Source organism: Drosophila suzukii, chromosome 3 (assembly GCF_043229965.1).
Source record: "Drosophila suzukii chromosome 3, CBGP_Dsuzu_IsoJpt1.0, whole genome shotgun sequence".
NCBI lineage: Eukaryota > Metazoa > Arthropoda > Insecta > Diptera > Drosophilidae > Drosophila > Drosophila suzukii.
The window spans coordinates 76,188,693-76,215,227 of NC_092082.1; the positions used below are offsets into that span (position 1 = coordinate 76,188,693).

General features: G+C 39.3%; 2 protein-coding genes across 6 annotated transcripts; both read left to right on the plus strand.

Annotated features, from left to right (window-relative positions):
* The first annotated feature begins 473 nt into the window (after positions 1 to 473).
* LOC108014162 (low choriolytic enzyme) lies at positions 474 to 1,435 on the plus strand. The gene has a single exon (XM_017080196.4). The coding sequence runs from the start codon at positions 523 to 525 to the stop codon at positions 1,393 to 1,395; it is 873 nt and encodes a 290-aa protein (XP_016935685.3). The 5' UTR covers positions 474 to 522; the 3' UTR covers positions 1,396 to 1,435.
* Positions 1,436 to 2,929: 1,494 nt separating this feature from the next.
* dpr9 (defective proboscis extension response 9) lies at positions 2,930 to 26,262 on the plus strand. 5 transcript variants are annotated; one of them, XM_036818081.3, is made up of 8 exons: positions 2,930 to 3,198; positions 3,800 to 3,936; positions 8,322 to 9,159; positions 14,831 to 15,318; positions 19,262 to 19,484; positions 20,225 to 20,352; positions 21,048 to 21,234; positions 25,162 to 26,262. In XM_036818081.3, exons 3-8 carry the CDS (start codon positions 8,769 to 8,771, stop codon positions 25,578 to 25,580), a joined length of 1,836 nt encoding a protein of 611 aa, XP_036673976.3. In that variant the 5' UTR covers positions 2,930 to 3,198; positions 3,800 to 3,936; positions 8,322 to 8,768; the 3' UTR covers positions 25,581 to 26,262. The 5 variants fall into 5 exon arrangements, with proteins under 5 accessions (XP_036673976.3, XP_036673977.3, XP_036673979.3 ...); XM_036818082.3 differs by having other exon boundaries at positions 2,930 to 3,089; XM_036818084.3 differs by having other exon boundaries at positions 2,930 to 3,089; positions 25,184 to 26,262.
* The last annotated feature ends 273 nt before the right edge of the window (positions 26,263 to 26,535 follow it).

A 26,535-nucleotide genomic window follows, 5' to 3' on the forward strand; every position in this document is an offset into this window, starting at 1 on the left:
CACAAAATTTTTCTAGCCACCAATGTGTAGTGTAATGCAGTTCGATGTGCATACATAAGGCAAATGCAAACGTTTAATTATTGTATCTATGCTAAGCTATGCAAATGCGGAATCGCAACCCTAGCCATATAAGTCTTTCGAACGGATAAAGTCGAACTTGGCTCCATTAAAACTACGATTGTTAATGGAGAGCAGGCTTTAGTCTGGAAACGTTTATGGCTAAATACACTGTGCAACAAAGTGCTGATCATTTTTTTAATAAGTTCGATAAAGTTGTGTTTGTTATTTAAAACCTTCCTTAAGAGCAACAATTTCCTTAGAAAATTAAAATAGGTTAACTGAACTGAATATAGATTCGACATTTTTTTTATCCAGCAAAAAATGGTTAGCTAATTTCGAAAAAACGTAACTTACTTTCTTAATCTGAAAAATGTTAAACTAATTGAAAGCTTTTTTGTTGCACAGTGTTTAAGGTTTGTGCTGAAGAATGTGTTTTTGTTTGCGTGTCTTTGAATTGTCTGTATGTATGTATGTAAAACCTTAAAGAATATTTTCGAGACAGAAATAAAACTGATAACTATTTTAAATAAAGAGTATAAAAGCAGCTTTACTTTTAAAGTTTGGTCACAAAGTGAAGAAATGTTCCTTCAAACAGTCCTATATCTACTTTTAACGGTGTTTTTCGGGCCCATCCTGGTGGCTTCCGAGGGGATCGAGTCCTACGAGAACTACTATAATGAGATCCATGTGGATGATGAGCAGGCGGAGGCCAAGACCCGAAATGCATTGACATCACCGCTGCAACGTTGGCCTGGAAACAAGATATACTACCGAATATCTGGGGACTACAATGAACAGGAGGTGGCCAATGTAAGGACAGCCATGTCTAGTTTTGGAGAACAAACCTGCGTGCAGTTCGAGGAGATCGAAGGATCCCCGCCCTCAGGCAGAAGATATGTGTCCTTCAAGAAATCGCCTAATATGTGTGGAACCCGAGTGGGCTATCAACCTTTATCCTTTGGTCCCCACGAAGTCGTCCTAAATGAGAAGTGCCTCACCATGCCGGCTGTCATCCAACACGAAACACTCCATTTGTTGGGACTTTTCCACGAGCAAAGTCGTCCCGATCGCGACCAGTACGTGCAAATCGACTATGATAATATCCCGAGGAAGTACTGGTCGCAGTTTATGGCCATGGATCAGACAACCACTTTCGATGTCCCATATGATTACGAGAGCGTTATGCACTATTCGAAAACCGCCTTCGCCAAGGATCCCTCGAAGCCAACAATTCGGGCTTTAATCGAGGGAAAAGCTGTGGAAAGGGAAATGGGTCAGGTGCGGGGTCCTTCCGAGGGCGATTGGACCAAAATTCGACTTATGTACAAGTGCTAAGATTGGAAAAAATACCTGCTAGGAAAGGGATTGGTAAATAAAAGTAAGGCTTCTAAAGAGAATGTGTTTAAATGGGTGAGAGGATTTTATATTTTATTTTAAAAAGAAGTGTCTTTATATATTTGGTTGGTTTTTGGGCAACCACATATGAAACTTATCTTATAAAATACTTCCAACAGAGTTTTCTTAATAATAATGCTATATCTCTGTTTAAATCTTTAACCATTAGTTAAAACTTATTTCAAGGTCTCATCTCCAATTGCCAATCTTTTGGGAAAAGCGTTTTCCAGCCTCTTGAAATGGGTAGTCATTCGAACAAAAAAAAGAAATCCAAACCCAAAGCCAAGGCGAATGCATTTGATTTCGCAGAAGTGCAAGTGTAAGTGTCAGTTAACTTTGAAGCAGACTAAGGAGCAGTTGAAGAAGAAAGAGGGTTTTTCGGATGCTGAAAAGGAACTGCAACGGATTGGGCATGGGGCCAAGCGGCTGGGCAGCAAACAATCCAAATCCCTGGCACTTAATGTGCACTAAGTGCTTAAGAAGGCCGAGTGTCTGGAGCTGCCTATTTGATCTTCTTCACTCCCATGACCAGTGTCCACCCACCTCTAAACTCTTTACAGAATGGTGATGCCTGGCTTGAGCATTAAAACAAAGGTTTTTATAGCTGATAAGGCTCTTAGAAATGTCATCATAATGACGAAGAAATACATTCGTAAGTTAAAGGGCATTTGAAATTTCTTCTGAATTTTTCGGACCCTTAAAGTAGGTTAAAGTTTCTTAACCGTAAATATAAATCTGTTTATCTATACACTAGAAATATCAAAAACTTTTTAGAACTCAAAATTTTTGTAATTCTTCTTGGTATATTTGTACTCATATGTTATCATAGCATTTGGAGAAATATAATCTGTTTAAATATATTTACATGATAAGGACACATCAGTCATCACATCATCACATACCTGTGGGTTACACCCTCTTCCTTAAATATTCCTGGGTAAAAAGTCCTAAAAGGTCGCAAGTATCAGTAATCTGATTTTATATTTTACTTTAAAGAGGAAATTAGACTCATACTAATTTTCCTTTAACCATTTACCAACACTAACTTCATTCATTTAGTTAAGTACAGCTAGAACTAGGGCAAACTAAATGTTTTCCGTGAAATAAACTGTTCTTTCGTTAAAAATCGTTTTCGCAAACCGTTTAAAGCGTTGAAAATAGCCCGAATTCTTTAAAGCAGGCCAAAGAGCTGTGGCATTGTAAGGATGTCAACAAATGGCCAAAAAACGCTGCCCTTAAGAGAGCGCAGGCTAGAAGAGATCCCCATGCCAACGGGAAGTTCGAAAGTGCCAAACCGAGAGAGGGAAATCCGACTGGAAGCGAGCACTCGGGATGGAGGCATTTTGCCCCACTGTGCTAGGCGGAAAAGCTTGCTCTCTCTCGGTGGCCAAAAAGGGGAAGAGGAAAACGGGAGCTTTGGCTGGTCGCCTGGCTTTTCAAGCCGACGGCGCTCGTGTGGCTTTCAGTGTATTCAGTGCAGTCGTATCGTTCGGTTCGTTCTCACGGTGAAAAGCGGTGGAAGGTCCTGTTCGGAGGACAACCTCAATACGCCACTCACACACGCACAAGTGGGCTCGCTCACACGGACACGGGTGCGCTGGTCGAAAGTAAAAGTTGTCCAAAGTGCAATAACGGTAAATAATAAATGAGCCAATGTTGGCACGCAATGTGAAAAATAAGGAAAATACTACGCATACGCAGGAATAATAATGAATATATTTGCGTGCCAGGATGCAAAATCAAGTATGCAACACTTAAGTGAAACGGAAAAGCCTAAATAAAGTGTGCGAAAGTGCCAAGCGATCCATGAATATTTAAATACGAAACTTAAATACTATCCTAATGAAAGGAAACCAAACTTATCGCAGGACCTGCCCCAAACGATCCTTCAACTCAATTCTCACCTGTCAAGGCCACACGGCGGCTGTGGAATATTCAAATATATGTACACAAATATTATTCAACTTTGTCTGCAGTTTGTTTAGACCACCAAGGTCGCCGAGGAATATTACTCTTGGGAATTTAAGAAATAATTATGCCGAATACTTGGCGCTTTCCTTTTTAAATTTCGCGGAAAATGTTACGATTTTTCCTCATCTGAATTTTTGCTTTTGAACTTTTTTTTGCTGCCTTCGTATCTCCTTTGGGGCCCATAAATTAGGGTCGCATTCTGCTTAACCCAAAATATTTGCATAAAGTGGGGAAAAAGGGCGAGAAATGGTTTAAATACGGCAATCACGCGGCTGGGATATTTAACACATGAAAAAGGGGGCAAATAAAATGATTTTACAGGCTTTGATGGGGTGAGAAAATGCAAACATTAAAGAACATCTTTTTTTGGCAGATAAAAAATACTGAAAAATTGCATACAGAAAATTGGAGTGTTGCAAAACGTTGAAAAAAGCATAAATTCACTCTAAATTCAATCAATCAACGAAAATCCCCCACAAAATTGGATCGAAGGACAGACAGCGAGGGAAGGTAAGCCCGATTAATTTTATTGAGCTAATTATCCGATAATTTCTTATTTTATTGTCAAGCTAACACCGATAATCATGTAATGCTTCCAAAAACAAAAAAAAGGAAGGAAAATCCCACGCAATTGTGTCATTGTTTGGATTAGGGAGTGTGGGTGGAAGTGCGGTTGTTTTTCCGGTGGGGGAAAAGCGCCTCGCTTATTGTTATATTTGTTTATTGTTTTATTTTCCCTGTTTCACTTTGTTGTGGTCAGCGGTTGATGGGTGAAAGTGGTCGTGGTGGGGGGATGGGTTTGGATGGTCAGCTCAATTTAATTATGAAAATGCCAATAATTTCTCAGAGCTCACACGTGTCTAAACACACAGGTCCAATCAACTTATTGACAGTTGTAGGAGAAGGATTGAGGAACAATCATTATTTGATTATGCTAATGAAATTTCTGGGTCCAGCTAATCAGGATCAATGATGGACAGGGAATGATAAATACGTTTTCACTTACTGATTTACAAAGCAAACATTTCACTGATTATCAGATGTGGGCTAGAAACTAAAACACATGCAAAGTAAGATAATTTTGTTTGTAAATTTACAATGAATAAATATGCAGTTATTCGTAAATCCATTACCAAGATTGCCTTAGAAAATATGCTTAGACACCACAGATTCACATCACCATTTCCTGTAAGCCTAGAAAAGGTAACTAAGATTTTCCTGACAGGTAAAATTGCTACTTTTTTATGCAAAACACTTCTCAATGAATAAAACAAAATTTTATTTACCTTACGCCTCAGCAAGGTCATATCTGCTGGCTGGAAAATTGAACTTTGGGCTCCAAAAAGTTGCCCAAATACATAAATTATTTTCATTGTACTTAACCTTTTTCATTGCCTTATACTTTGTCTGCCCCAAATCAGCTTAAGTCACCCAAAAAATTCATAAGCTTTCTTTAACATGCGAGTATTTTATATATTATATATATTGTCTTGGGCAACACAAATAGGGGAAGATATAAATAATAAAGTAGGCCGCCCCAAAAAAGTTGTTTTAAGCTTTATAAAAATAAACAAGTCCAATGAGAAATAATTTAAAAATATTTTCATAGGTTTTTTGTATTAACTTGTTGGTTTTTGTTAAGCTTGTGCTGTGATAAAGCGTAACGGAAATATCTTTTCAAGACACTGCATACGAAATATATTTATAATTTAAGTTCGAAACTTTTCCATCGCATAGTTAAACTTTCAAGGATAATAAAGTTTAAAATAAAACACAAAGAAATAAAAATATTTTGTTAAAGTTCATATTAATAGGTGCTTAACTTTTTTATACTTGATATAGGATTTCTTGTAACTTAGCGAATGTTATTGATTTAAAGTGTAATTTAAGCTGATTAATATCTTATGCCCATTTGACCCGAATTGCTATTCTGCTCGCATTTCCAATTTAATCAGATTACCATTTATTAATTTGTTGAATTTTTAAATTGCACAAAAAACTTGAATATTTGATGAAAGTGCAACACAATACATTCATTGTGTTTGTGTTGGCATTGACATATTTATATTTATTTAATTTGAATTTTTATGAATACCTTTTGTTCACTGCACAAACTCTTTGCGCGTACAATTTTGAATGAATGCAATATTATGCAAATGTTTGACAAATAGCAGGAAATCAAAAGCAAACAAAAGAAGCAGAATTGTACAGGGAAAAAATAATAATCGAGAATCGCACACAATTGGAGCAGAGAGAAGACATAATTAAAGCAAAAGTATATATGGGTGTTAATCAAACATAATTACTCTGGTCATGCATATTTGATTAATCGGTTCAATGGAAGGTGAGGTCCTGGCAGTCGTGTTCCACTTTTGTTTGACCTGACAGCTGTCGCTTTAAATGTCAACGCATTGATGAGCCATCAAAGGTTCACTTCAATTGGCCTTAAGGCACTCAACAAAAAATGGGGACTGCAGAAAAAATAAAATTATACCAAGAAATGATGGAAAATAGTCGATAAATTAAAAGAATCTATGGTTTATAGCTTTGATCTATATTGGATTTTTTTTTAATGAGGTTTGGTTAAAGCATTTTAATTTTTGAATTAGGGAGTCTTGGTATTATGTAGTGCATTAATATTGTATTATCCTAGATGATCATTTCCCAGTATAAGACTACTAATCAAGTAATGTCAAAACAAAAAGGAATTTTTCTTGATGGCTTACTTTTTGTTTAACAAGGGACCGAAAAATAGATATTTGTGAATTTTATTTTAACAGGCCTTCTGTGATATATAAAGCTCTTTTTGATCTTGTCCATAAAGTAACGAACCATCTGTATATTTAAAACAAAAATGTATTTAGCTGTTATTACAATTAACTATACTATACTAATATTCTAAATAACTAAAATAGATAATAGCTTTTTGATCTTGCCCACAAAGTAACGATCCATCAGTATATCTAAAACAAAAAAAGATTAACCTGTTATTACAATTAACTATACTATACTAATATTTTTAATAGCTAGAAAACTTTCTCTTAGACATATTAAATAGAAGTCGATATTTTTCCAGTGTAGGATTAACTTATCCCTGGGAAGGGGCATTGTATGGGTGGCTACCCACTTTTTAATGGAAATTATAATGAGACGTCGGTCTTTAATTATGCATGGACTTGGACCTGGGTTCAGGTGGGCTTCCAGTGGGTGGTGGGTGGTGGGTGGCAGTTGGGCAGGTGGGGAGCGTGGTTAGCCGGTCACGCCCTGGCACTTACAACTTAATGCCCGGCCATCAGCGTGACGTGCTTAACCCACGACGGACCTTGGCACTAATTAAAACTAACCACCGGCAGCAGCCACAAAAAAAAATGCTCGAGAAAAAGGAGAAATTGCGGAAGGCATCACCTTGAAGCTTTTCCTATGCCACTTTTCGACAGTTTTTCCCCGGCGACGTCCATTGTTGGCCGGCGAAAGTTTTGTGGCACATTTCCCTCGGATTTGCCACGCATTGACACTCTGAACTGGGGGGCTGCTGCATATTTTGTCAAGCTCTGACATTGCACTTGATGACTTTTCCATCCCCATTTTCCCCCGACCACCCACCACCCAGGGGTCCGAATTTTTTTGCAACTTTCAAAGTCCCAGGGGAGGGTGAGAGGGTGGTTTGAAAACTTTCGGCGACTCAGCTCGACAGTTTTAAATGAAACTTTTGCTGTAACTTACACTGTGACGAGTCTGGGTTTTGTTTCATTCGCCAGCGTGATATTTTTTCGCCTTTTGTTTAACGCTTTGTGCCCCATTATTTTGGATGCTGTCAGGCACTTTGTATCTCTCCTCCTCCATTGTCGCAGTCTGCTTTTCAGCACTCGGCAATCTACTTTCGTTTGTTGCAAAAATGAATAATGAAAGTTGCAAATAGACATAATACGATCAGCGCTGGGAGGCATTAGTGAAAAGTTTTTCCGAAAATGGAATGCAAGTGCTCTCCAGGGTCCCCAAACAAATGCCGAATCGAGTGAAAAGTTATCTCTAAATTAGCCAGTGTGCGTCGCACAGTTTTCCACTTTCGCCTCCTGATCTCGCGATGTGAAAGGATTTATAGAGAAAGTTGCCAGAGGGCATTGAGTTATGGCGACCTGAACTTTTAATGGGATTTATCGGCTGTTATTTATTTTTACAAAGTTTTAGTTCGTAAATATAAATTGTATTGCATAAATAAAATAAGGTAACAAAACTTATTTTATCAAATGTTGTTTCGAATTCTTTTATTTTATTGTTGGGAATTTTATTATCTTGTAAAAATGTAATTTGGAATATTTATTTTCCCCCTCGAAAATAGTCTGAACAGTAAAAATAATATTTCGATTAATAATTCCCCCTCAAAGAGTCCCAATTAAAATTCCTAGCTGTGTTCGTTTTCCCCCTCTGCATTTTAGAAATTCCCCAATTCGGACGCATTTAATTTATTATTTGTTGCCTTTAATAAAAATCACATTACGATATTGCCAGCGCAGCGGGAATTTCTGCTTTATCCCCAGAAATTTCTTGGATTCTCCCCAAAAAAAGAGGGAAAACTGTTGTCGCCAGTTAGAGAAACACATTCATAAAGCAAACAGAGCCAATCCAACAAGACAGTCGTGCCACGCGCCGCCAGATAATGTAATACATATAGAAAAAGAATGTAGGTCCTGGTTGCAGGTGGAAAGGGCAGGGTCTTTTGGGAGTTTTTTGGGCTGTTTTCGTAGTAGGGACAACAGCACGTGCCAACCGAAGCAGAGGAACCAACACAAATACACAAATTTCCATTTATTTTGACTTTGACGTTTGAATTTTTAATGAAATTCCAAACATTTTTAACGCCCCAAAACTGTTTTCGTTGGCCTTCTCATCCGCAGGCAGCTGAATCTGCAATCCTGAGTCCTGGATGGTCGGCAAAATCGGCTAATGAAGATGAAGTGAATTTGTGTTCGAGCCCAAATTAAATAGAATATAAATCGCTGGAAAAATGGCGGCGATTTGTCAGCCTCTGTCGAGCAGAACAAATGCAAAGTAGTTGTGCGACTAACAGAAGGATAAACTATAGAAGTCCAAGGCCCAGCGGGAAATTCGCAAGTGGATTTTCCTATTTTTAAGTTGGCTTCTTGTTGCGGCAATTTCACGCATCGCAGCGGAATGATGATGACGGCAGGCGCTAATCAGGCCGCCCCCAGCCACGCCCCACAGTTATTCCGCAAACACATTTTCAAATAGGTTTTTCCGGCGTAGAAGAAGAAGAAAACTCGAAAAAGGGAAAACCCAAGAGGAGCGCAGGGGGTGGGCAGCCCGCTCGCAAGTGAAATATTATGGCAACTTTTCAAATGGAAATGCGCCAGCAGCAGCAGCAGCAAAAGCAAAAGCAACGAACGAATTTAAAGCAACGAGCAACGGCAACTGCAACATCCAAAACCTGGCGACAACGACAACATCTAGAGCTGGAGCTGAATCTGAATCCGAAGCTGGAGCCCTCTGACCCACCGCAATCCAGCCCGGATTGCATAAGACTGTGGCCAGGAAGTGGCCCATCCACCGCCGACAGGGTCGGCAGCAATCCACTCACCTGCAACACCACCGGCAGCAGCAACATCAGCGACATCGGCAACATCGGTCGACCCAGCAGCAACATCGGCCGCCAAAGAGCGCTGATGATGCTCAGCATGCTCGTCGTTGTCATCGCTCTGATATCCGGCAATGGAGGTGAGTCCTGCACTGAAAAAAATATTTATACTGGAATTTTCTTGTAGCTATGAACATATATCTACAAATCAGGTCATTTATCTTAAGGAACTTATTATACCCGTTACTCGTAGAGTAAAAGGGTATACTAGATTCGTCGGAAAGTATGTAACAGGCAGAAGGAAGCGTTTCCGACCCCACAAAGTATATATATTCTTGATCAGGATCACTAGCCGAGTCGATCTAGCCATGTCCGTCTGTCCGTCTGAACGCTGAGATCTCGGAAACTATGAGAGTTACAATACTGGGATTAGGCACGCAGATTCCTGAGATTCCTGCGCAGCGCAAGTTTGTTTCAGTAGAGTGCCACGCCCACTCTAACGCCCACAAACCGCCCAAAACTGTGGCTCCTACAGTTTTGATGCTAGAATAAAAATTTTAACTGAAATTTATTGTTCTCATCAATACCTATCGATTGACCCAAAAAAAGTTTGCCACGCCCACTTTAACGCCCACAAACCGCGAAAACCTGTGACGCCCACAATTTTCATGCTAGATAAAAAATTTTAACTGAAATGTATTGGTCTCGTCGATACCTATCGATTGATCCAAAAAAAAATTTGCCACGCCCACTCTAACGCCCATAACGCTTAAATCTGTATACCGCCGGTAGGTGGCGCATTTTAATCTCGCTTTGCTGCTTGCATATCTCCATATAGCTGAGTAACGGGTATCTGATAGTCGAGGTACTCGACTATAGCGTTCTTCCTTGTTTTTACTTTATTTTAGCAAACCAGCATCTATGAGTATTTAACCAGTTCTTAATAGAACAAAGAACTTCTTAACAAATTATAGCTTAGGGCAATACAGAATTAAATATATATTTAATAAAACGATAAGATAAGAGTTTTTTTTTTATATATACAAAATGTAGTAAGCTTAAAGCTATTAATCAAAAAATATATTTTACTTCAAATAGGGAATCTCATGTAATAAAAATTTATTAAGCAATTGTAAAGAATAAATAATTAAGGCCTTATAACGCTTGCTTGACTTTTGAAAAGCTTACTAACTGGATTTATTAGAAAAACTCATGGCAACCTAAACATGATTTTATATAAAAATTCATAAAAATTGTCAGAGGCTTAGGCCCTTTCTTTCTCTAAGCTGCCATGACATTTTTATAATAAATCCATTCAGTTACTCAAAAACTCAGCAAGTGTCATAAGTCCTTAACTGAAATTTGCTACTGGCTTTTATACCAGTTTCTTATAAAATGCAATAATAATTTTGGTGATCCAATTGCTTAAAAAGTTTCCCATTTTCACTGCAACCGAAAGTTGCATTCCGAATGGCTTTCCTTGTCCTTAATTCTGGCAACAATTCTGGCCTTATCCACAGGCCAAGCTCATTTTCCATTCCAATTGCTTTTTTTTACGGCAGGCACAAGACCCACAAACATGGCAAAAACGAAAACTTTAATCAAATTTTGTGCTCCAGTTTCCTTTTTTTTCTGTGTGCCCCCCATTCACAAAAGTGCAATTGTTGCCAAATTGATTTGACCAATTTCATTTATTGATTTCGATTTTCGATATCATTCATTTTGGCCGTTGTCATGCCCAAATGAGTCAGCAGAAAAACCAGAGCCAAATCAAAGTGAGCCGGAAAATCGAGAGGGAAAATCTATCAGCATCGAGTAGCTGAAAAAATGAGAGTGAGCCCCGTTGGCTTGGCAGCTCGGTTCTTATATAATTTTTACGTCTTTCGTGTTCTGGGTTTTCCCCTCGTTTTTTTTGTATTTTATTTTCTGAGTTTGTTGCCTTGTGGGCTGCGTTTTTAGGTTAGGTAATTAATTTTGTGTGGCTGAAAAGTCTTGGGAAATCAATGTTTTGGCCAGGCCCGAAGCAACTCCCAGGCGATGTGGGAACTTAGAGTCCTGATTGCGTGGGTGTGAGCCACGAGTGTGTTTGTGCCCCGGCAGGCCTTTTGCTTACTTGACTTTCATTTTTCATATGCCGTGCGCTGGCTTAATGACGCGCCAGCCTTTGGGCCAAATTCGAATGCCGCGCCAAAGGATTAGCGGCGGCAAGGAGCTAAATCATCATTAGGCCCTAATGAAGCGGCCAGTCGTGGGCAGAATACGCCAGATGCCTTGATAAGGAACATGCCATCTGATATTTAAATTAGTTCCAATCAAATTTGGGGGAAAGCCCAATTCGCAGCAGTCGTGATTTACTTTCTGTAATATTTCAGTTATTTTAAATACATTTAAATTATCTTAAGTGCTCATATACTAGCTTAGGGTTTCTTTATAAAACATCTGTTTTTATTCCCAGTTCCACAAAGTTTTTCCTATAAAAAGAAAAGTTATGTCGCTTCCATTGAAGCGGCTCAAATTACCGCGTCCGAATACCATGAGTTTTTCACGCAATTCCGAGAAAAATCACCTTTCAAATGAAAGAAAAAAAAATAACAGAAGAACTTTCTCTTCTGGCCAAAGTCAGGCTAAAAGCCGCACAAACAATGCCCAGGGCTCTTTGACAAATGACAACCTTTAAATATTTAAATATACAATTCCTCTGCAAATCGTTGTGGGAGTCACAAATGATTTTTAATTTTTTAAGTGAATTTAAAAATTTAAGCGTGACTGTCGTTCTGGCTTAGCCGCTGATGTCTTTTGGCAGTTCACCTCAGAAAACAGACAAACGCACACGTAACACGTGCACGAGGGGGGAGCTAAAAGTTTTGACATTTCAAATGTTTCTGACAACAGCAACCGCAAAAGGACCCCCACCTTGTTAATAATAACTGTGCGGGCGTAAAATTTGAGAAAGCCAAGCGAAAGAGACGGGTGATGGGGCGAAGAAAGAGACAGGAGACCATGACCAAGAACAAGAACAAGACAAGGACGAGGCTACAGATGAGCAACAGGAACATGCCCTGCGGTCTACTTGTGTTCAAGTTGCTGACGTTGACGTCGACGTAACAGACCCGGACACAAGACATAGGACTTAGGACTCAGGACTCAGGACATAGGACTCGGGACTTGGGGTATAGGACTCGGGATCCGGGACATGAGACATGAACACGGCAAGTACTGCGACTGCCACTGAAACTGCGAGCCCAGTACATGACTTTCTGAGTCCTGCAGGGCGCTTTTAAGCGAGGTTGGAAATGAAACCCAAAATAAAACCAAAAATTGAGGGACAATCACGAAAAGGGTTCTTACCCCTAAATACCCAATGCACTATACCCTTAAAATATGTGAAATTAAATTTTTAAATATAGTGCACGTAAGTTTTTACGATTTTTTGTATCTTCAACCTTCAATTCATTGGAAAATCTTTATTTATAAACTAGTTTTAGAATCCTTACATTTATAATCTATAAAATATCCTTCTATGAAATACATTAAAAGAGCTAATATACATTTTTTTTGTATTAGACCATTAATTAACAAAATTCCAATACGTACTTAGTTTAATCATAATGTCTGAAAAAAATATAAGGGGTATTATAATATATTTTTTTACTTAATAATATTTTCCATCTCTCATTCATAATATGATCCTTCACAAGGGCATGAAGATAACAACGAAGGAAAAGAAATATTTTCGTTGTTGGTCTAATTTATGTTTGGCAGCCAACAGTTGACGGAGCGGTCTTTTGTCCCAGGCAGTCAATTTATTTTAATTTCTAGCCAGAGGCGTTTTATTTATTATCATGTTCGGCCCCGTTGCCGCCCCCTAACGCCCCCTATGGTCCCCAATCCGCCCCCCGTGCGCCCACGCAACAGAACATGGGTGGAGTCAAGTTATTAGCAACATTGTTTGGGTACTGCCAATTGATGCCAGCCGGCAGACCAAAGAGCAGAGTCGAACTGCAGACGGCTCCAACGCTTTGGCTGTCAATAGCAGTTGGCTTAGGGAAAATGTGGCAGTCAGGGAAATTGAAAGGGGAGTGCAGGAAAACTGGGGGGCAGGGGTGGGAAAACCTCCGAGGGAAGGAAAAAGCGAAAGCCGGAGCTAAAGCAGTTGAAGCCGGAGCAGATGATGGAGGATATTCGACTTATCTGGTAGGAACATGGCCAGCGGGCCAAAGCTGATGCTCAGCTAATAGTTCGGGTAGTAAACTGAGGGGGCTGCAAGGGATAGAGACAGGAACATACCACAGAAAGAGACGGAGAGAGCGATAAGAAGAGCTTGCATGTGGGATGTGTGTTCTGTATGGGCGATGAGCTGAATCGCATATTACGTGACCAGAACTTTACGAAATGCAAGATTTTGTTCGCCAGGATTATGGTATGCTATAAAAGATTTAGTATGCAAAGTTTTTAAAATCTTTGAAAACAAAGAATGCTTTGTTCTAAACGTTTTAGAGAGGTATTAAAGGATTAAGTGCTCTTGGAAAAATAAGGATTAAATAGAATAGTATTATTTTCAAAGATATTCTAGTATAAGTTCTTAGAATTAAAAAATTATTATATGAATAAAGAAGATTATATTTTTTAGTTTTAAGTAAAGTTTAAGATCTAAAAAAATAAATCTAAATAAAATAAATAAATATAATTCTTAAAAATTAAACCAATTTCTTGTCGAAACACTCTAAGTTATAAATATTAGGCAAGCACCATGTGGGACTGTTCTATTCTGTGACTAATCACGGTGACCGAGTCACTGTTAGCATCACAATCTGTTCGGTGGCCTGTTCGATGTCTGGGTCTTCGGGCAGCGATGTGCACAACATGTTTAATCTAATAAAGTCGCTAGCCAGACTTGCCGGCTTGGTCCATATAACTTGGGTAGGAGAGTGTCATAAAAAGACGTTAGCTGCGACGTAATAAGCGTATCAAGTGCCCCGAGATAGAACCGAGCCATATTTGAGGGTTTCTCTGGGCGGGAGGAGGAAGGAGCTTAGTTTCTGGCCCAGACGCAGTGGCGTCCTCCCAGCTAAGTGATGGATAAATGCCGGATAAAAATTGCTCGTAACTACGACAACAACCAGTTTGCACACACAAAAACTCACACACTTGCCGCAGGGCTGTGCGGGAAAAACATGAAAATTTGATAAACGAAAAATTGGCGAACAAAAAAAAAATGCGGAAAAATTGGGGGGAGAACAGAGCAAAAAGTTGGATTTACCTGTGAACCAACCTAAAACTTTGTTTGCCCTCCCAAAAAAAAGTTCCTAACGTGTGTTCCCGGTGGTGTGTTGGTGTGCGTAATTCGCTAATTACCTAAATGGCTGCCACAAAAGGTGGAAAGTATTGGGGTTCGGGTGGACGGCAGTTAAAAGTTCAAATCCAAACGAGTTACAAGGTTTACCCCATTCCAGTTGCTTGTTATGGCCATCGATTGAAGGACTTTATGGCATAGTTTATGAATCTGAAACATTTGTAAACGAAAAACTAGTTTGGGAATTTCAGCGATTTAAATATTATATAATAGAATGAGGAATCTGCGGAAGTCCTTGAATTGTTTAAAAATATGGTGGATGTCCTTGGTTACTTTTAGCTCTAATCACAGTCATCATGAAAAATTTAAAGTAAATATATATTTAGATATAATATTAAAATGCAAAATGCTATTGAATATTTCTTGGTATATTGGGAAAAACCATTATGCCAGTCATACATCTACTTAAATCACAGCACGACTTCTAAATCCACCATAATTTTCTTTCCTTTTTTTAGTTTACGCCGCCCAGCGTGACTCGTACAAGTCGAAGGATATGAGCAGCAGTAATAATGCCCTGCCCAACGAAGGAGTGGGCGGATCTGTCGAGGCAGCTGCTCCCACTGGTGTCGCCGGAAGCGGAAGCGGCAACAATAGCAGCGGAAATAACAAAAATGGCCAGGCAGCCGGCGGATCGGGCTCTGTTTCGGGCTCACCTCCGCACACCGAATCCGGAGCGATGACAACCGATGCCAGTCGGAGTTCCGTGGGCAGCTCCACCACCGTCACGGGGATTCCCAGCAGCAGCCTGCACAAGGCCAGCAGCTCCAGCAGCAACACGTTCTCCTCCCAGCTTGCATCCGGCTTCCATCGCAACAGCATCGACCTGGAGGAGGCCCGCAATGCGGGTCCCTACTTCGACAAGGCCTTCTCCAAGAACGTCACCGCCCTGCTGGGCAAGACGGCCTATTTGAACTGCCGGGTCAAGAATCTTGGCAACAAGACGGTGAGTTGCAGCCTAGATATATTGGATTTCACTAAGATCATTGCAGACATCTATAGAGGGGGAAATCTAGTTTAAGGCAATCATAATGTAGGACTACCTCGGTTTTCGTACATTTATTTATTTTATCAATTACATTAGGCCAATTGAAGATACATTATTTGAAGTGTTATTTAATATGGTTCATTAAATTTTATAAATAAATTATACTTAGTTTTAAATATTGAAATGAATTTAATCCTTTAATTAGTTCTTTAGTTTAAATTGTGAGACAACAAACTTATCGGGTTTCCTCGGGTTTTCTATAATTCTCTATTTCAAACATTGCACATTGAAAATCTCTCATATATTTTTATAAATTTCTTTATCAAAAAAAATCAAAGCATATTTTCAAATATTAAACCTAGTTTAAAAACTCGTTAAGAAGGTTGTAATATTATTTTTGGTTCTATTTGAAAGCCATAAGTCAAATGTTTGCCATCATTTGACAATCAGCGTTGTAATTATCGTGTAATTCCTTTGTCGTTGCCATCAAAATGTGATTTGGGCCCTGTGCATGAGCTGCTGGCCCACTGTGTATTCGGTATTTTTTTGGCAGGCTAATTAGCCCGTTGACTAGGGCCCCAAAATGGAGGAGGAGTTTGGAGCCTGCTGGCTAATTGTTCCGCTTGCCAAAGAACAAAATGATTAATTATACCCAAACAGGAAACAGATTTTACTTTATTCAACTTCTCGTGGTGAGCGGAAGGAAGTGCCGCAAACATTTCACAAACACAATCTCCAGCACCACCACTTCCACTTCCGGTCGAGCCCTTCATCCACCTGAACTATTCAAATGTGGAAAAAGGCCCCGAATTTAATTTTGTTTTTTTTTTCCGGTTGCCCAGCAGGAGTGCTCAGCCTTGTTACTTTTGGGCCGTAGTCATTCCGTTTCCGTCACTTCCGGCGGCGTCGACGACCGGAGAAGGTCCCTGCCCGTTTTTCCGATAATAATATGTTACATGTCCCGTCATTCTGGGCATTCTAGGCATTCTAGGCATGCACCTCCCATTGTGGAGCTCCCATTTTGTGGAAAACTTTCTGGCAGCCTGTGATTAGCACGGTTTCTGGCTTGTTTGAGTTGCGGTTTCGAAAACTAATTTGCGTGATTATTAAATTGTAGAAAGTGGCTGAGGGGGATGGCAACCTCACAATGGGGGTGGAAATCGAGCGGGTGAATGCTTTTCACCTTGAGGTAGGACGATGTGAAAGTTTCAGGCTCGAGCATGTGGGGCAGTCCTCTTTCCCGGGATAACTTCATTAGACGTGTTAAGTGGGATAACCTCATCGAGCTACCCCCACCTACATATGTATGTCTCCTGGAGAAGGAGTTAATTAATGAGGGATAAACTCGTCTAAGTAAAGAGTTGGATGGTGTGAAATGAAAGAGTTTTGTGTGGACAACTTTTGAACTTTTAAGAGGGGTTGCAGAGACATCTCGACATTGAAACAAATTAGTTAAGATTTCATTTAAATAGTAAAAGAAGTTATATACCCATAAAAGGTTTATCAATAAATGTGCTTCCCTTTAAAATATTTGTACAATCTTAATTTCAAAATTTAGTTAAATTTAGTAGCATTTTCTACCTAAATTATAAAATCTAGAGATATAAAATACACCTTTAGTACAGCCAGACAGCTTAAGAAACACCCATTTCTTTCTCATCAGCTGCCTTAAAAAACCCCAACACATTAGGCAACCTGTAAAATATATTCATTACCTTCGTGTGGCAGCTTAAAATCTAATTAGCTTTCAGTTCTGCGGTGAACCGCAAGCTCACCCAAAGGCCACCCACTTCCGCCCGCTTTTTTCCTCCCGGCTTTCCTCTTTCCACTTTCTATTTTCTCCTTTCCCCTTGCCTCGTAGCCCCCCTTTCTCCTCTACACACCTGAAGTAATACATCATTGCTGCTGAGATTTGGCAGCAGCTGGGTGAGAATTAAGCTGGTGCGATGGGAAAATGCCAAGGAAAAAAGATAAAGAAAAATCCTTCTGTTTTATGCTTGGTATATAGGTATTCGTGTATGTATGCTCTTTGCTTCACACCGTCTATAATGATAAACAGCGAACGGATGTTGATGGTCCCTGCATTATTAATGACGTTTTTCATTTGCGCTTTGCTCGGGGAAAGCTTTATGTTTTAATACCAGACACACACACACACACAGCCAGAGTATGAAAGTAAGCGCTGCTTTTCCATAATTCTAAAGGTATAAGGCGGACCATTTATGAGAAAGATGAAAGGTACAAAGGATAGAGAATTATTTATATGTTTATAAGGGTGAATCACTAGTTGTACTTAATTGCTCTGGGCAGATTTCACAGGTTCTACATGAAAAATCATCCTTTTCATAATGATATAGGTACGTTATTTCAAGGACTCAATATGTATTTTCCCAAGGTTCTTTTGATATTAAATTATTTGTTATTAGCAACGAATTTAATTAATTTCATCTATGTAACTGTCACGGATATAAATTACGAGTAATACAGATACATAACACGACTTCAAAGAAATTTTTTAATAAAAATCTGCAAAGGTGCCAGCCAGCTTTTCCTTACATAATTTATTTATATTTTCCCGGCTTCACAAATTGAGCTGTAAAGGAAAATTTTCAGATTTTGATGTTCGTTTGGCAAGTAGTAAATGAAAGAAAATATTGATATGCTTAAAATTTTACGATACTGTAAACAAGCTTAATGCGCATAAAAAAGTTCAGAGGGGTGCGGAAAAACCAGCGAAAATTTGCGTGGTTGTGAGGAAAAGTTACTGCCTCATTCCTTCGGTATCACTGTTCGAGGACTTTGGGTGTTAATTACATGCAACTTTGCTTAAGCAGGTGCCGAAGTTTACCTTTGTGTCTGGCGACTAACACCTGGTCTACGTCCCTCCCCCTTCCACCCCCTATCATCGCTCATAGCTCCTCCTTCCTTCCTGCCGGGTTTTCTTGGCCATTAACTTTGGCAAAGTCGTCCTCGACGTCGTCGTTCATCGTTAGGCAGGATGTTGCTAAGCTGTTGTCATTGAAATTGAAAATTCTCGCAGCTGACGTATGACACGCAACACAGCCGGTCGTGTCCTCCCACCCACTTTCCCGCCCACCTGTCGGCACTGCCCCCCACTCGAATTTTTCACACCCCCACCCGTGACTTGGGACACCCCTAAATCAGCGTCACTTAAAAATGTTGCGCCCTTGGGCAGGCAAAAGTTAAGCATTAAACAGCAGGTGGTTGCCAAAGGCATGGTCTAATGTGCACTGTAGAAAAATACATTTTTATATATTTAATTTTCATATATGTAATACATTTAGAGCATTTATATTTAACAATTTTTACAATATATTTATAATAATTTCTTGATATATCACATAAAGTAATAAAATGTTAAGGATTCCTATATCCAAAATAAATTTAAAAAAGTTTACATAACTTCCTAACAAAACAAAAAACAACAAAATTAAATTTATTTCAATACTTAATACCTAAAACCGATTTTTAAAGTAATGATATTCGCTTTATAATATTGTTTACGTTAATATAGGACTTCTATGTATTTAGTAATAATGATAATGATGTGGGTTTTTTCTCAGTGCAACCATGTGTGCTGGCCCTTGTAACATTCAATTTGTTGGACCAGTATGTCTGGCAAAAAAAGCACTTCACCCCTACTCTTCAAAGTTTTCTTTAGGAAAGCAAAACGCTTGAATGTAAAAAAAATCATATAAAATATTTCGAAATAAATTTGCATTTTACACGTGTGCTTCTGACACAAAAGGCAACTCCTCGGCAAAGGTTCATTCAAGCAGCTGCGTATGAAATTGACTTTTTAAACTGTTTGCCAAACAAATGAAGGCTAAAATCCTAAGTCCCCTGCTCAAACTTTCCCTTTTTGCCTAAATCATTTTAGATGTTGCTTCAGGTGTCGTGGGTGCGACATCGGGACATACATTTGCTGACAGTTGGCCGGTACACCTACACGTCGGATCAGCGATTCAGGGCCATCCACCAGCCGCAAACCGAAGACTGGATGCTGCAAATCAAGTACCCGCAACATCGCGACTCCGGCATCTACGAGTGCCAGGTGTCGACCACACCCCACATGAGTCACTACATTCACCTGAATGTCGTTGGTAAGTCGAGGAAACTATATACTTAACTGATTACCAATCTAAAAAGAGCGCTTAAAATCGTGGAACAACGTGTATTTGCAAGCTTACCTATTAAATACCCAATTAACTACAGATTAGATACGATTTATAATCCCCAAAAACATTTACATAGTATAGTTATTAGTTTCAATCCAAAATAATTATAATACTAGGTATATAAATCCAATTAACTACAAATAAGATCCGATTTAGAATCCCAAAATATATTCAAATGGTATAGTAAAAAGTTTAAATGCAAAAATAGTTCCTACCATAAGCATTTTCTCTTAAACATTTTGTATTGCTTGAAATAATTTTCAGCCAAGTGCTTTCGAAACTTTGCTTTCTTTATGTGATCAAAACTTAAACTTAAACTTTTACACTTTAAAGTTGGCAAAAGACTTAAACTCATTTTATTGATAGACCCACTAAAAGTGTCCCTGTTATCCTCTCGAGACTTAAGTTTTCGCGTTAAATTCTGATTGAATTAAATAACAAAAGACCGAAGTGTAAAGGCAAAATATTTCCATCTCCATTTTCGCACGCTTCAATTGCCTTGCTTCAAAGAAAGGAACATGATTTTCCTTTCACCTCGTTCATGAAGCGTATGAAATGGAAATCTTGCTCTTAGCTAATTGTTATTTTATTCCAGTTAAATCCGCAGTAAAATTCTTTCAACTTCACCTTTTTAATTAAGCTCTTTTTACGCGTTTCCCTTTCAGAACCTTCGACGGAAATCATCGGGGCACCCGATTTGTATATAGAAAGTGGCTCCACTATAAATCTCACCTGTATCATACAAAACTCACCGGAGCCGCCGGCTTACATATTCTGGAATCATAATAATGCTGTGAGTCTGAGTTCCCTAACCCCATTTCATTCCAGGACAAGCAATTACTTTGGGGCGTGATTATCGCTTTCCCGTTCCGAAAAACCCACGAAACTCTGGGAACCCTTTAGTGTTCAATTTAGTAACTTTTAAATTAGCTTTGCCAAGCAAAAACTTTCCTTCTTTCGGTTTTTTATATTGGCAAATGCCATTTAGGGAAGGAAGTGTGCTTGGAGTTTGGGGAAAAGGGTTCTGGGGCCTGGGCTTTAAATGGATTTCGGTTTTGTTTGGACTGAACCACGTTTTAGTTTCCACTTTAGGTGTTTTCCTCACACTTCGCGCCTTGGCCCCTGGCTTATTGTATTGGGCTTTAAGGGTTGACGGTCCCCTATTGTTATGTATTTTCTATAGAGCCGGCGACGAGGAAGGGAAAAAATATTGCCATTAGTGCCGAGAGGTCCTACCATTTTATTTTTTACTTGTGCCCTGAACAGATTTAATTTTATTGTTTTGCTTCGGTTTTATTTGCAATCTCTCTTTCCTTACTTTGCATATTTTCCGGACTTTCCGCCTTATCTCCGCCTCCTGATTTTAATTTGCCAAGTGTGCAACAGTGCGTATGGGTAATCTGGACTCGGTTTTATGACTTAGAAAATTGTAGGGCCCCCGACCCCCTCAAATGGAAATGTAGAAAAATATTTTATAACTTTCAGAAGTTCCCCTCTCACCCGCAGATTATCAACTATGATTCGCCGCGCGGGGGAGTGTCGGTGGTCACCAACAAGGGCGACACGACCACCTCGTTCCTCCTAATTAAATCGGCGCGGCCCTCGGACTCCGGGCACTATCAGTGTAATCCATCAAATGCGAAGCCCAAGAGCGTCACGGTACATGTGCTCAATGGTAAGTAAAATCAACGACAACCCACACACACAAATCCCGCCACAGGACACCAACAGATAAAAAACAAAGGGTCCTGGCAAAAAAAACAGGGGGAATATGCAAAGTGAAACTGCGCAAAAAAGTGAATAGGACAATGGGAATGCTAATGGGTTACACGACGAGTTTTGGCCTGGAAGACAACAAAAAATAATGGCCAGAATGGGACGGTTAAAAAGTAACAGCCGAATGGAAGCTAGTGCAGCCGAATAAAAAATAGAAGTCGAAATGAGCTAATGGTGTAGACAAAAGGTTTTAAATTGCATGTGCCCTGGAAGGTGAACTAAATTCGGAGGTTTAAGGTTGGAAAAAGAAAGATTTAATTGGATTTTATGCACTTAAAAATATTTATGAAAGGATTTTAGTTTACTACCTTATAATAATTGTATTTTTCATGGTTTGTCACCTAATTCCTTGGACAGCACCTTTAAATTCTATTAATAAACTACACAGAATCAAATGTAAAATACTAAGCCGCCATTATGGTTCCGTACTTCTAAGATATTTTGTAAAACCATGGTTTTCAGAGTTACTAAGAAGCCTTTAAATAAACACAAGAGGTATTTGGAATTACCTTAATCATTACAGCTGTAAATACGCCTTAATTTCAACTCGCTTTAAGGCTAAGACTCTTAGCCAAGTAAATTGCTGCGCCAAGTTAAATACTGACAGTGGCTCAAGAATTTCAGTCTCAGACCTAAAACCCAGATCCAAATCCCCTTAGAGCAGTTAAAACGAACGACCCGGCCAGAGTCAGCATATCAATGGCTGAAATCTGTCGAAATGCAGCCATAGAAATTGCAGCTGCCTAAGCTCCTCGGGCAGCCCGAGAAGTGACACAAAAGCCCAGAAAGATCCAGGGCCACGCAAAAAGAATCCAGGAAAATAGGGTGCCAAAGAGAGCCTCAGGGAAAAGTGAAAAGGGGGAAAGTGGAAAGTAAGTAAGCAACGAAGAGGTGACAATAACTATCCAACAAAGTGTTGTTTAAACTCAGCCAAACTAAGTGAAAACATCAACAAAAGAGTGTAAGGGAATCGATTCGGAAGCCAATGAGCAAATATTGATTAGTAAATAGACTGGCTTTATAGGGGAGAATCGAGGGAAGGGAGAACAAGGGGGGAAAGGTGTCTATTTCAATATTTCCACGTACACTCAGCTAAACCAGACGAGAGCTCAGCTAAGTGAAAACTGCTAAAAGTGGCACGTGAAAATTATAGAGAATGAAGCCACGGGTTCTTCCCCCTTTCTCCACAACCCAGCTGTATAATCATTATCCTCGGAACCCCCTTCTGTTTATACTCATCTGCCGTGTCTGTAACCAACCACTCTGGAGGCCATCAATGTTTGCCGAGCAAATCTAGCCAGGGGGTAAATCTGAAATTCTGAAGATATCCTTACTTTTGATGAGCATATGAAGTTTGCTATACGATCTGTTAGGGTAAAAACTTCTAAAAATAACTACAGAGGAAACAGACACTTTTTAAACATTCTGTTTTTCCTAATAACCTCCAGTCTAAATTTTCTTTAATTTTTATTAACATCATATATCAGTTTTTGCTTAGTTATCTCAAAAGCAGAGTATCTAAATGCACTTGCCTTGCAAACTTTGGGGTCTTGGCCTCCTGCTGAATCTGGCACGCGTGCCACATGAAAATTATGTTTATGTTGAGCCCCTGCCCCCACTGACTGTCTAGGAAAACTCACAGCAGCAGCAGGAAAAGCTGGAAAAGCGAAAACAGCAGTTGTTGCACGCTACTTCCTTTGCGACTTTCACTAATGTCAAGTTGTCGTCGTTGTCGCAGCAACCGTGTCTGCCAGATAATGTCACACGGCGTTGCCTTTTTGCCGAGCACACACAATTATGCATGCACTGGGAAAAAGTAATATATAATTAAGTTATTCTACAGTAGGGAAAAAAGCATAAATATTACATTTTGGAAAATTAAAAAGAAAGTTGTATGATATGATATTTAATATCCTTATATCAGAGCGTAAATTAGGGTAAATTCTTTACCCTTTAATTTAATTACATTATTTTATGGCTTATTTTTAAGGGATTCTAGACCATTATAATAGACTATACTAATCGCGTAATGGTATTCATAATTGTTTTGGTAATAGTTTTTGGCAGCATATGATATGTTAAACATATGTTTTTGCTATTTACGAGTTAATCAATTAAAAATGTGTTTGATATAATAAATGTAATCCCAGGATAGGTTCCTAACTTTCGTCCTCTGTAACCTAGTGTTAGGGGTCTGCATGGGGGGTCCTCAGCCCTGTCGGCATATTGCGCATGCAATGCGCGTTGTTTCCGTTAACTGCTTTGGCACACTTGTTTCTGATTATTATTATGTTTTGTCTCTTGTTCTGCCACTTTCACCATTGTTGTTTGCCGTAACATTTTGCTTTGTTTGTTATTATTATTATATGCCCGTCAACATTTTTCTCTCTGCTGCTTTTGTTTTCATCGCCTTGCAGTGTTGCAAAGTTTTCTACTCCCACAATTCCGCGGCCATCTTGTGCTTACTTTTTGCATTACTTTCCTTTTTATTGCTCATTGTTACCTGTAATGTACGGATATATGTGTATGCAGTACATATAGGGGAAATGCGAGGCGTGGGAATTTTTGTCTTCTTGGGCTTACCGCATCACCAGCGACTGCGTCACCAATGGGGTCAGAGTTTTCGGTCTGGTTCGCCCTAAGATTTTCTACTTGCATATTTTCAGGTTTTCCGACTTTCAGTTCCTTCTGAGGGACGAAGAACTTAAAGTGCAAGTTGGGAGTTCCGTTCCACTGCGATCCGATCCTTGCCAGCTGCAGTCCATAAAAATAGTTTTTGTACTTTTAGAGAATCAAAAGTTATTAGGGGGCAGCATAAAGTTTTTTGATATCTTAAGTTCGCTGATAGAAATAAAATACAATACATTACAAGCGCCAACAGTTCAGTTTTTGTTTTGACTTTCTAAATTAAGTTTTTATAGGGTGATCTAGAATGTGTTCTGTATCGGAACATAGAAAATTTTTGATAATTATGTTTATAGTTAAATGTTTTCATTACTGTTAAAAAAAAACAAATAAGAATACATATTAATTTCACAAGTGGCTTAAATATTAATTTTAGCTTGTATTTAAAATATTCCATCATTATTTCTTATATTTTAATTTTTAATATTATCCCAAGTAATACACCTTTTTACAATGGGGTTTTTGACCCGAGAAAGCGTCGTTCTGGGCCAAGTCTTTCGCAGTGTTGATTCCCCCATTCTGTTTGCAAAGTCGAGCTGCAAGTTACAGGTGAATTTGCCGCTTTTGTTCCTGCATTTGTTGCAGTTAGTTGTAAACAGTTGACTGTTTCACCAGTTTTGTTAGCTGTTGCCTTTATTTCAAGCCGCAGAGCAAAGCAATCTTTTTGTTAGTTTTATTTGGTTGCTTGTTGTTTTGACTTTTGTGACAATCCAAGTATTGTTTCGTGCTTTCGTTTTATCTGTGCAGTTTTATTGTTTGACAGCTTTTCGGGTGGCGACACCACCACCCACTGCCCTTTTGAGGGAGCTGGTAATCCGGTTAGAGTTGGGGGATTATGTGGCGTTAAGTCGTAAGATTCAAATGGAAAAGACGAACCCTTTCCCCTGCTAAAAGGAAGATGCTGAGAAAAAAAAAAACAAAAAAAATATTAGTATAATAAATATATATAAATTTAAATGGAATATATTTAATATACATTTCAATAAATACCTTTAAGATGCCATGTATATTATTTTCGAGAACTCACCAACTTCGGTGATATTTTCCCACCGTGCACAATCACAGAACAGACTACTTAACGCCTTTTCAGTTGCCCCAATGTCTGAGTATAAGGACAGCAATAAAGATGTAAATTAAACAGGTGTTTCCCATTCCGTTTCCAGGGGAGTTCCCAGCAGCAATGCAGCACGCGGCACCAGTGCATCCTCGCCCCTCGCCCACTCGCTGTCTGTTTGTGTACCTGTGTGTGTGCTTCTGCAGCTGGGCGCTTGCCGGTGGCTCGCTGCGCTGCTGGGCACCGCTCTTGCCACGCCCCCCCCGCCGGCAGACCGCTCCGCACAGCGGGATGGAAAGGGTCCTGGATCGCCAGGATGTTCGCACCTCTCCGGCGACATGCGGCACTTCCTTGCGAGCGTATTGAGATGGCGATGGCGATGGTGTTGCCGCTGGCACTGGAAAAGTATCCAACAGCAACATCATCCGGTGCAGAAGCAACTGAAACTACAATCACGAAAGGAGGCGGCAACGTGTAGACAACTCTTCGAGGCGGACATAAGGTGAGCTCTCCGCCGCACAACCTCCTCAAGGTCACTCTCAACTCAACCGTAAGCTGTAACTATAATAACTATAACGTATACATACAACATAACTCTATTGGCTATTGCGTTTTTCTATGAATCAGCGACGTATACGTAATATTTAGCACAAAAACCGATGGAGAAGAAAAAAACGTAAAGATATTATATATACCTAACTATAGTTAAAACCGAAATCAAGCCAAGTTGTCGCCTTTTTTTTATGTACGACTTTGTATCATACAATGAAGCTATCTAAGTCCTTGGTTCCCTTAGAAATTGGAAATTGTGTAAATAGGCTGCATAGCATACCTAGAGGCGCTTTTTTCGATCGACTCTTTCCAACCTTTGTAACTTTTATAGCCAAAAATTTAGCAGAAACCGCAAGAACCCTTCAGAGAGAACTGCTCAACACTGCGTCTGCATTAAAAGCAAGAATGAAATCACAAGAGGAAAACATTTTCTAGCAAATACCAAAACAGGAAACGCTTCTCGACTGCCACTTTGCGACTGTTCTGTTCCCTCGAAGGCAAAGAGAAATTCTCATTTGCATTTTGCGAAATCCTAATAGACAGATAAATGTTCAACCGAAAGGCAATTAGCAAAACGCAAACTAAAAACATTCAACTTCAAGTACAGGCTATAGAAAAAACAAAAAAAAAAAAGAATCCTAGAAGTTAAAGCGAAAAAAAACTGTGTAAAATATAAAAGAAAACTTAAACCCAAGGGGAAAATTTAGCTACAAGTTAAAGCAAAAAATAAAAAACATGAGAAAATAAAAAAGAGACGGAAAGCAGAACTCGTTGAGGGGAGAATTTTTCTTTTGGCTGCATCTAAATGGTTAGAAATTAAGTCATAAATACATGAAAAGAGAAACCCTCGAATAAGTTGTTTCGTTTCGTTCTTGTGTAATGTACAAATTAAATAAACGTAAGTATTAC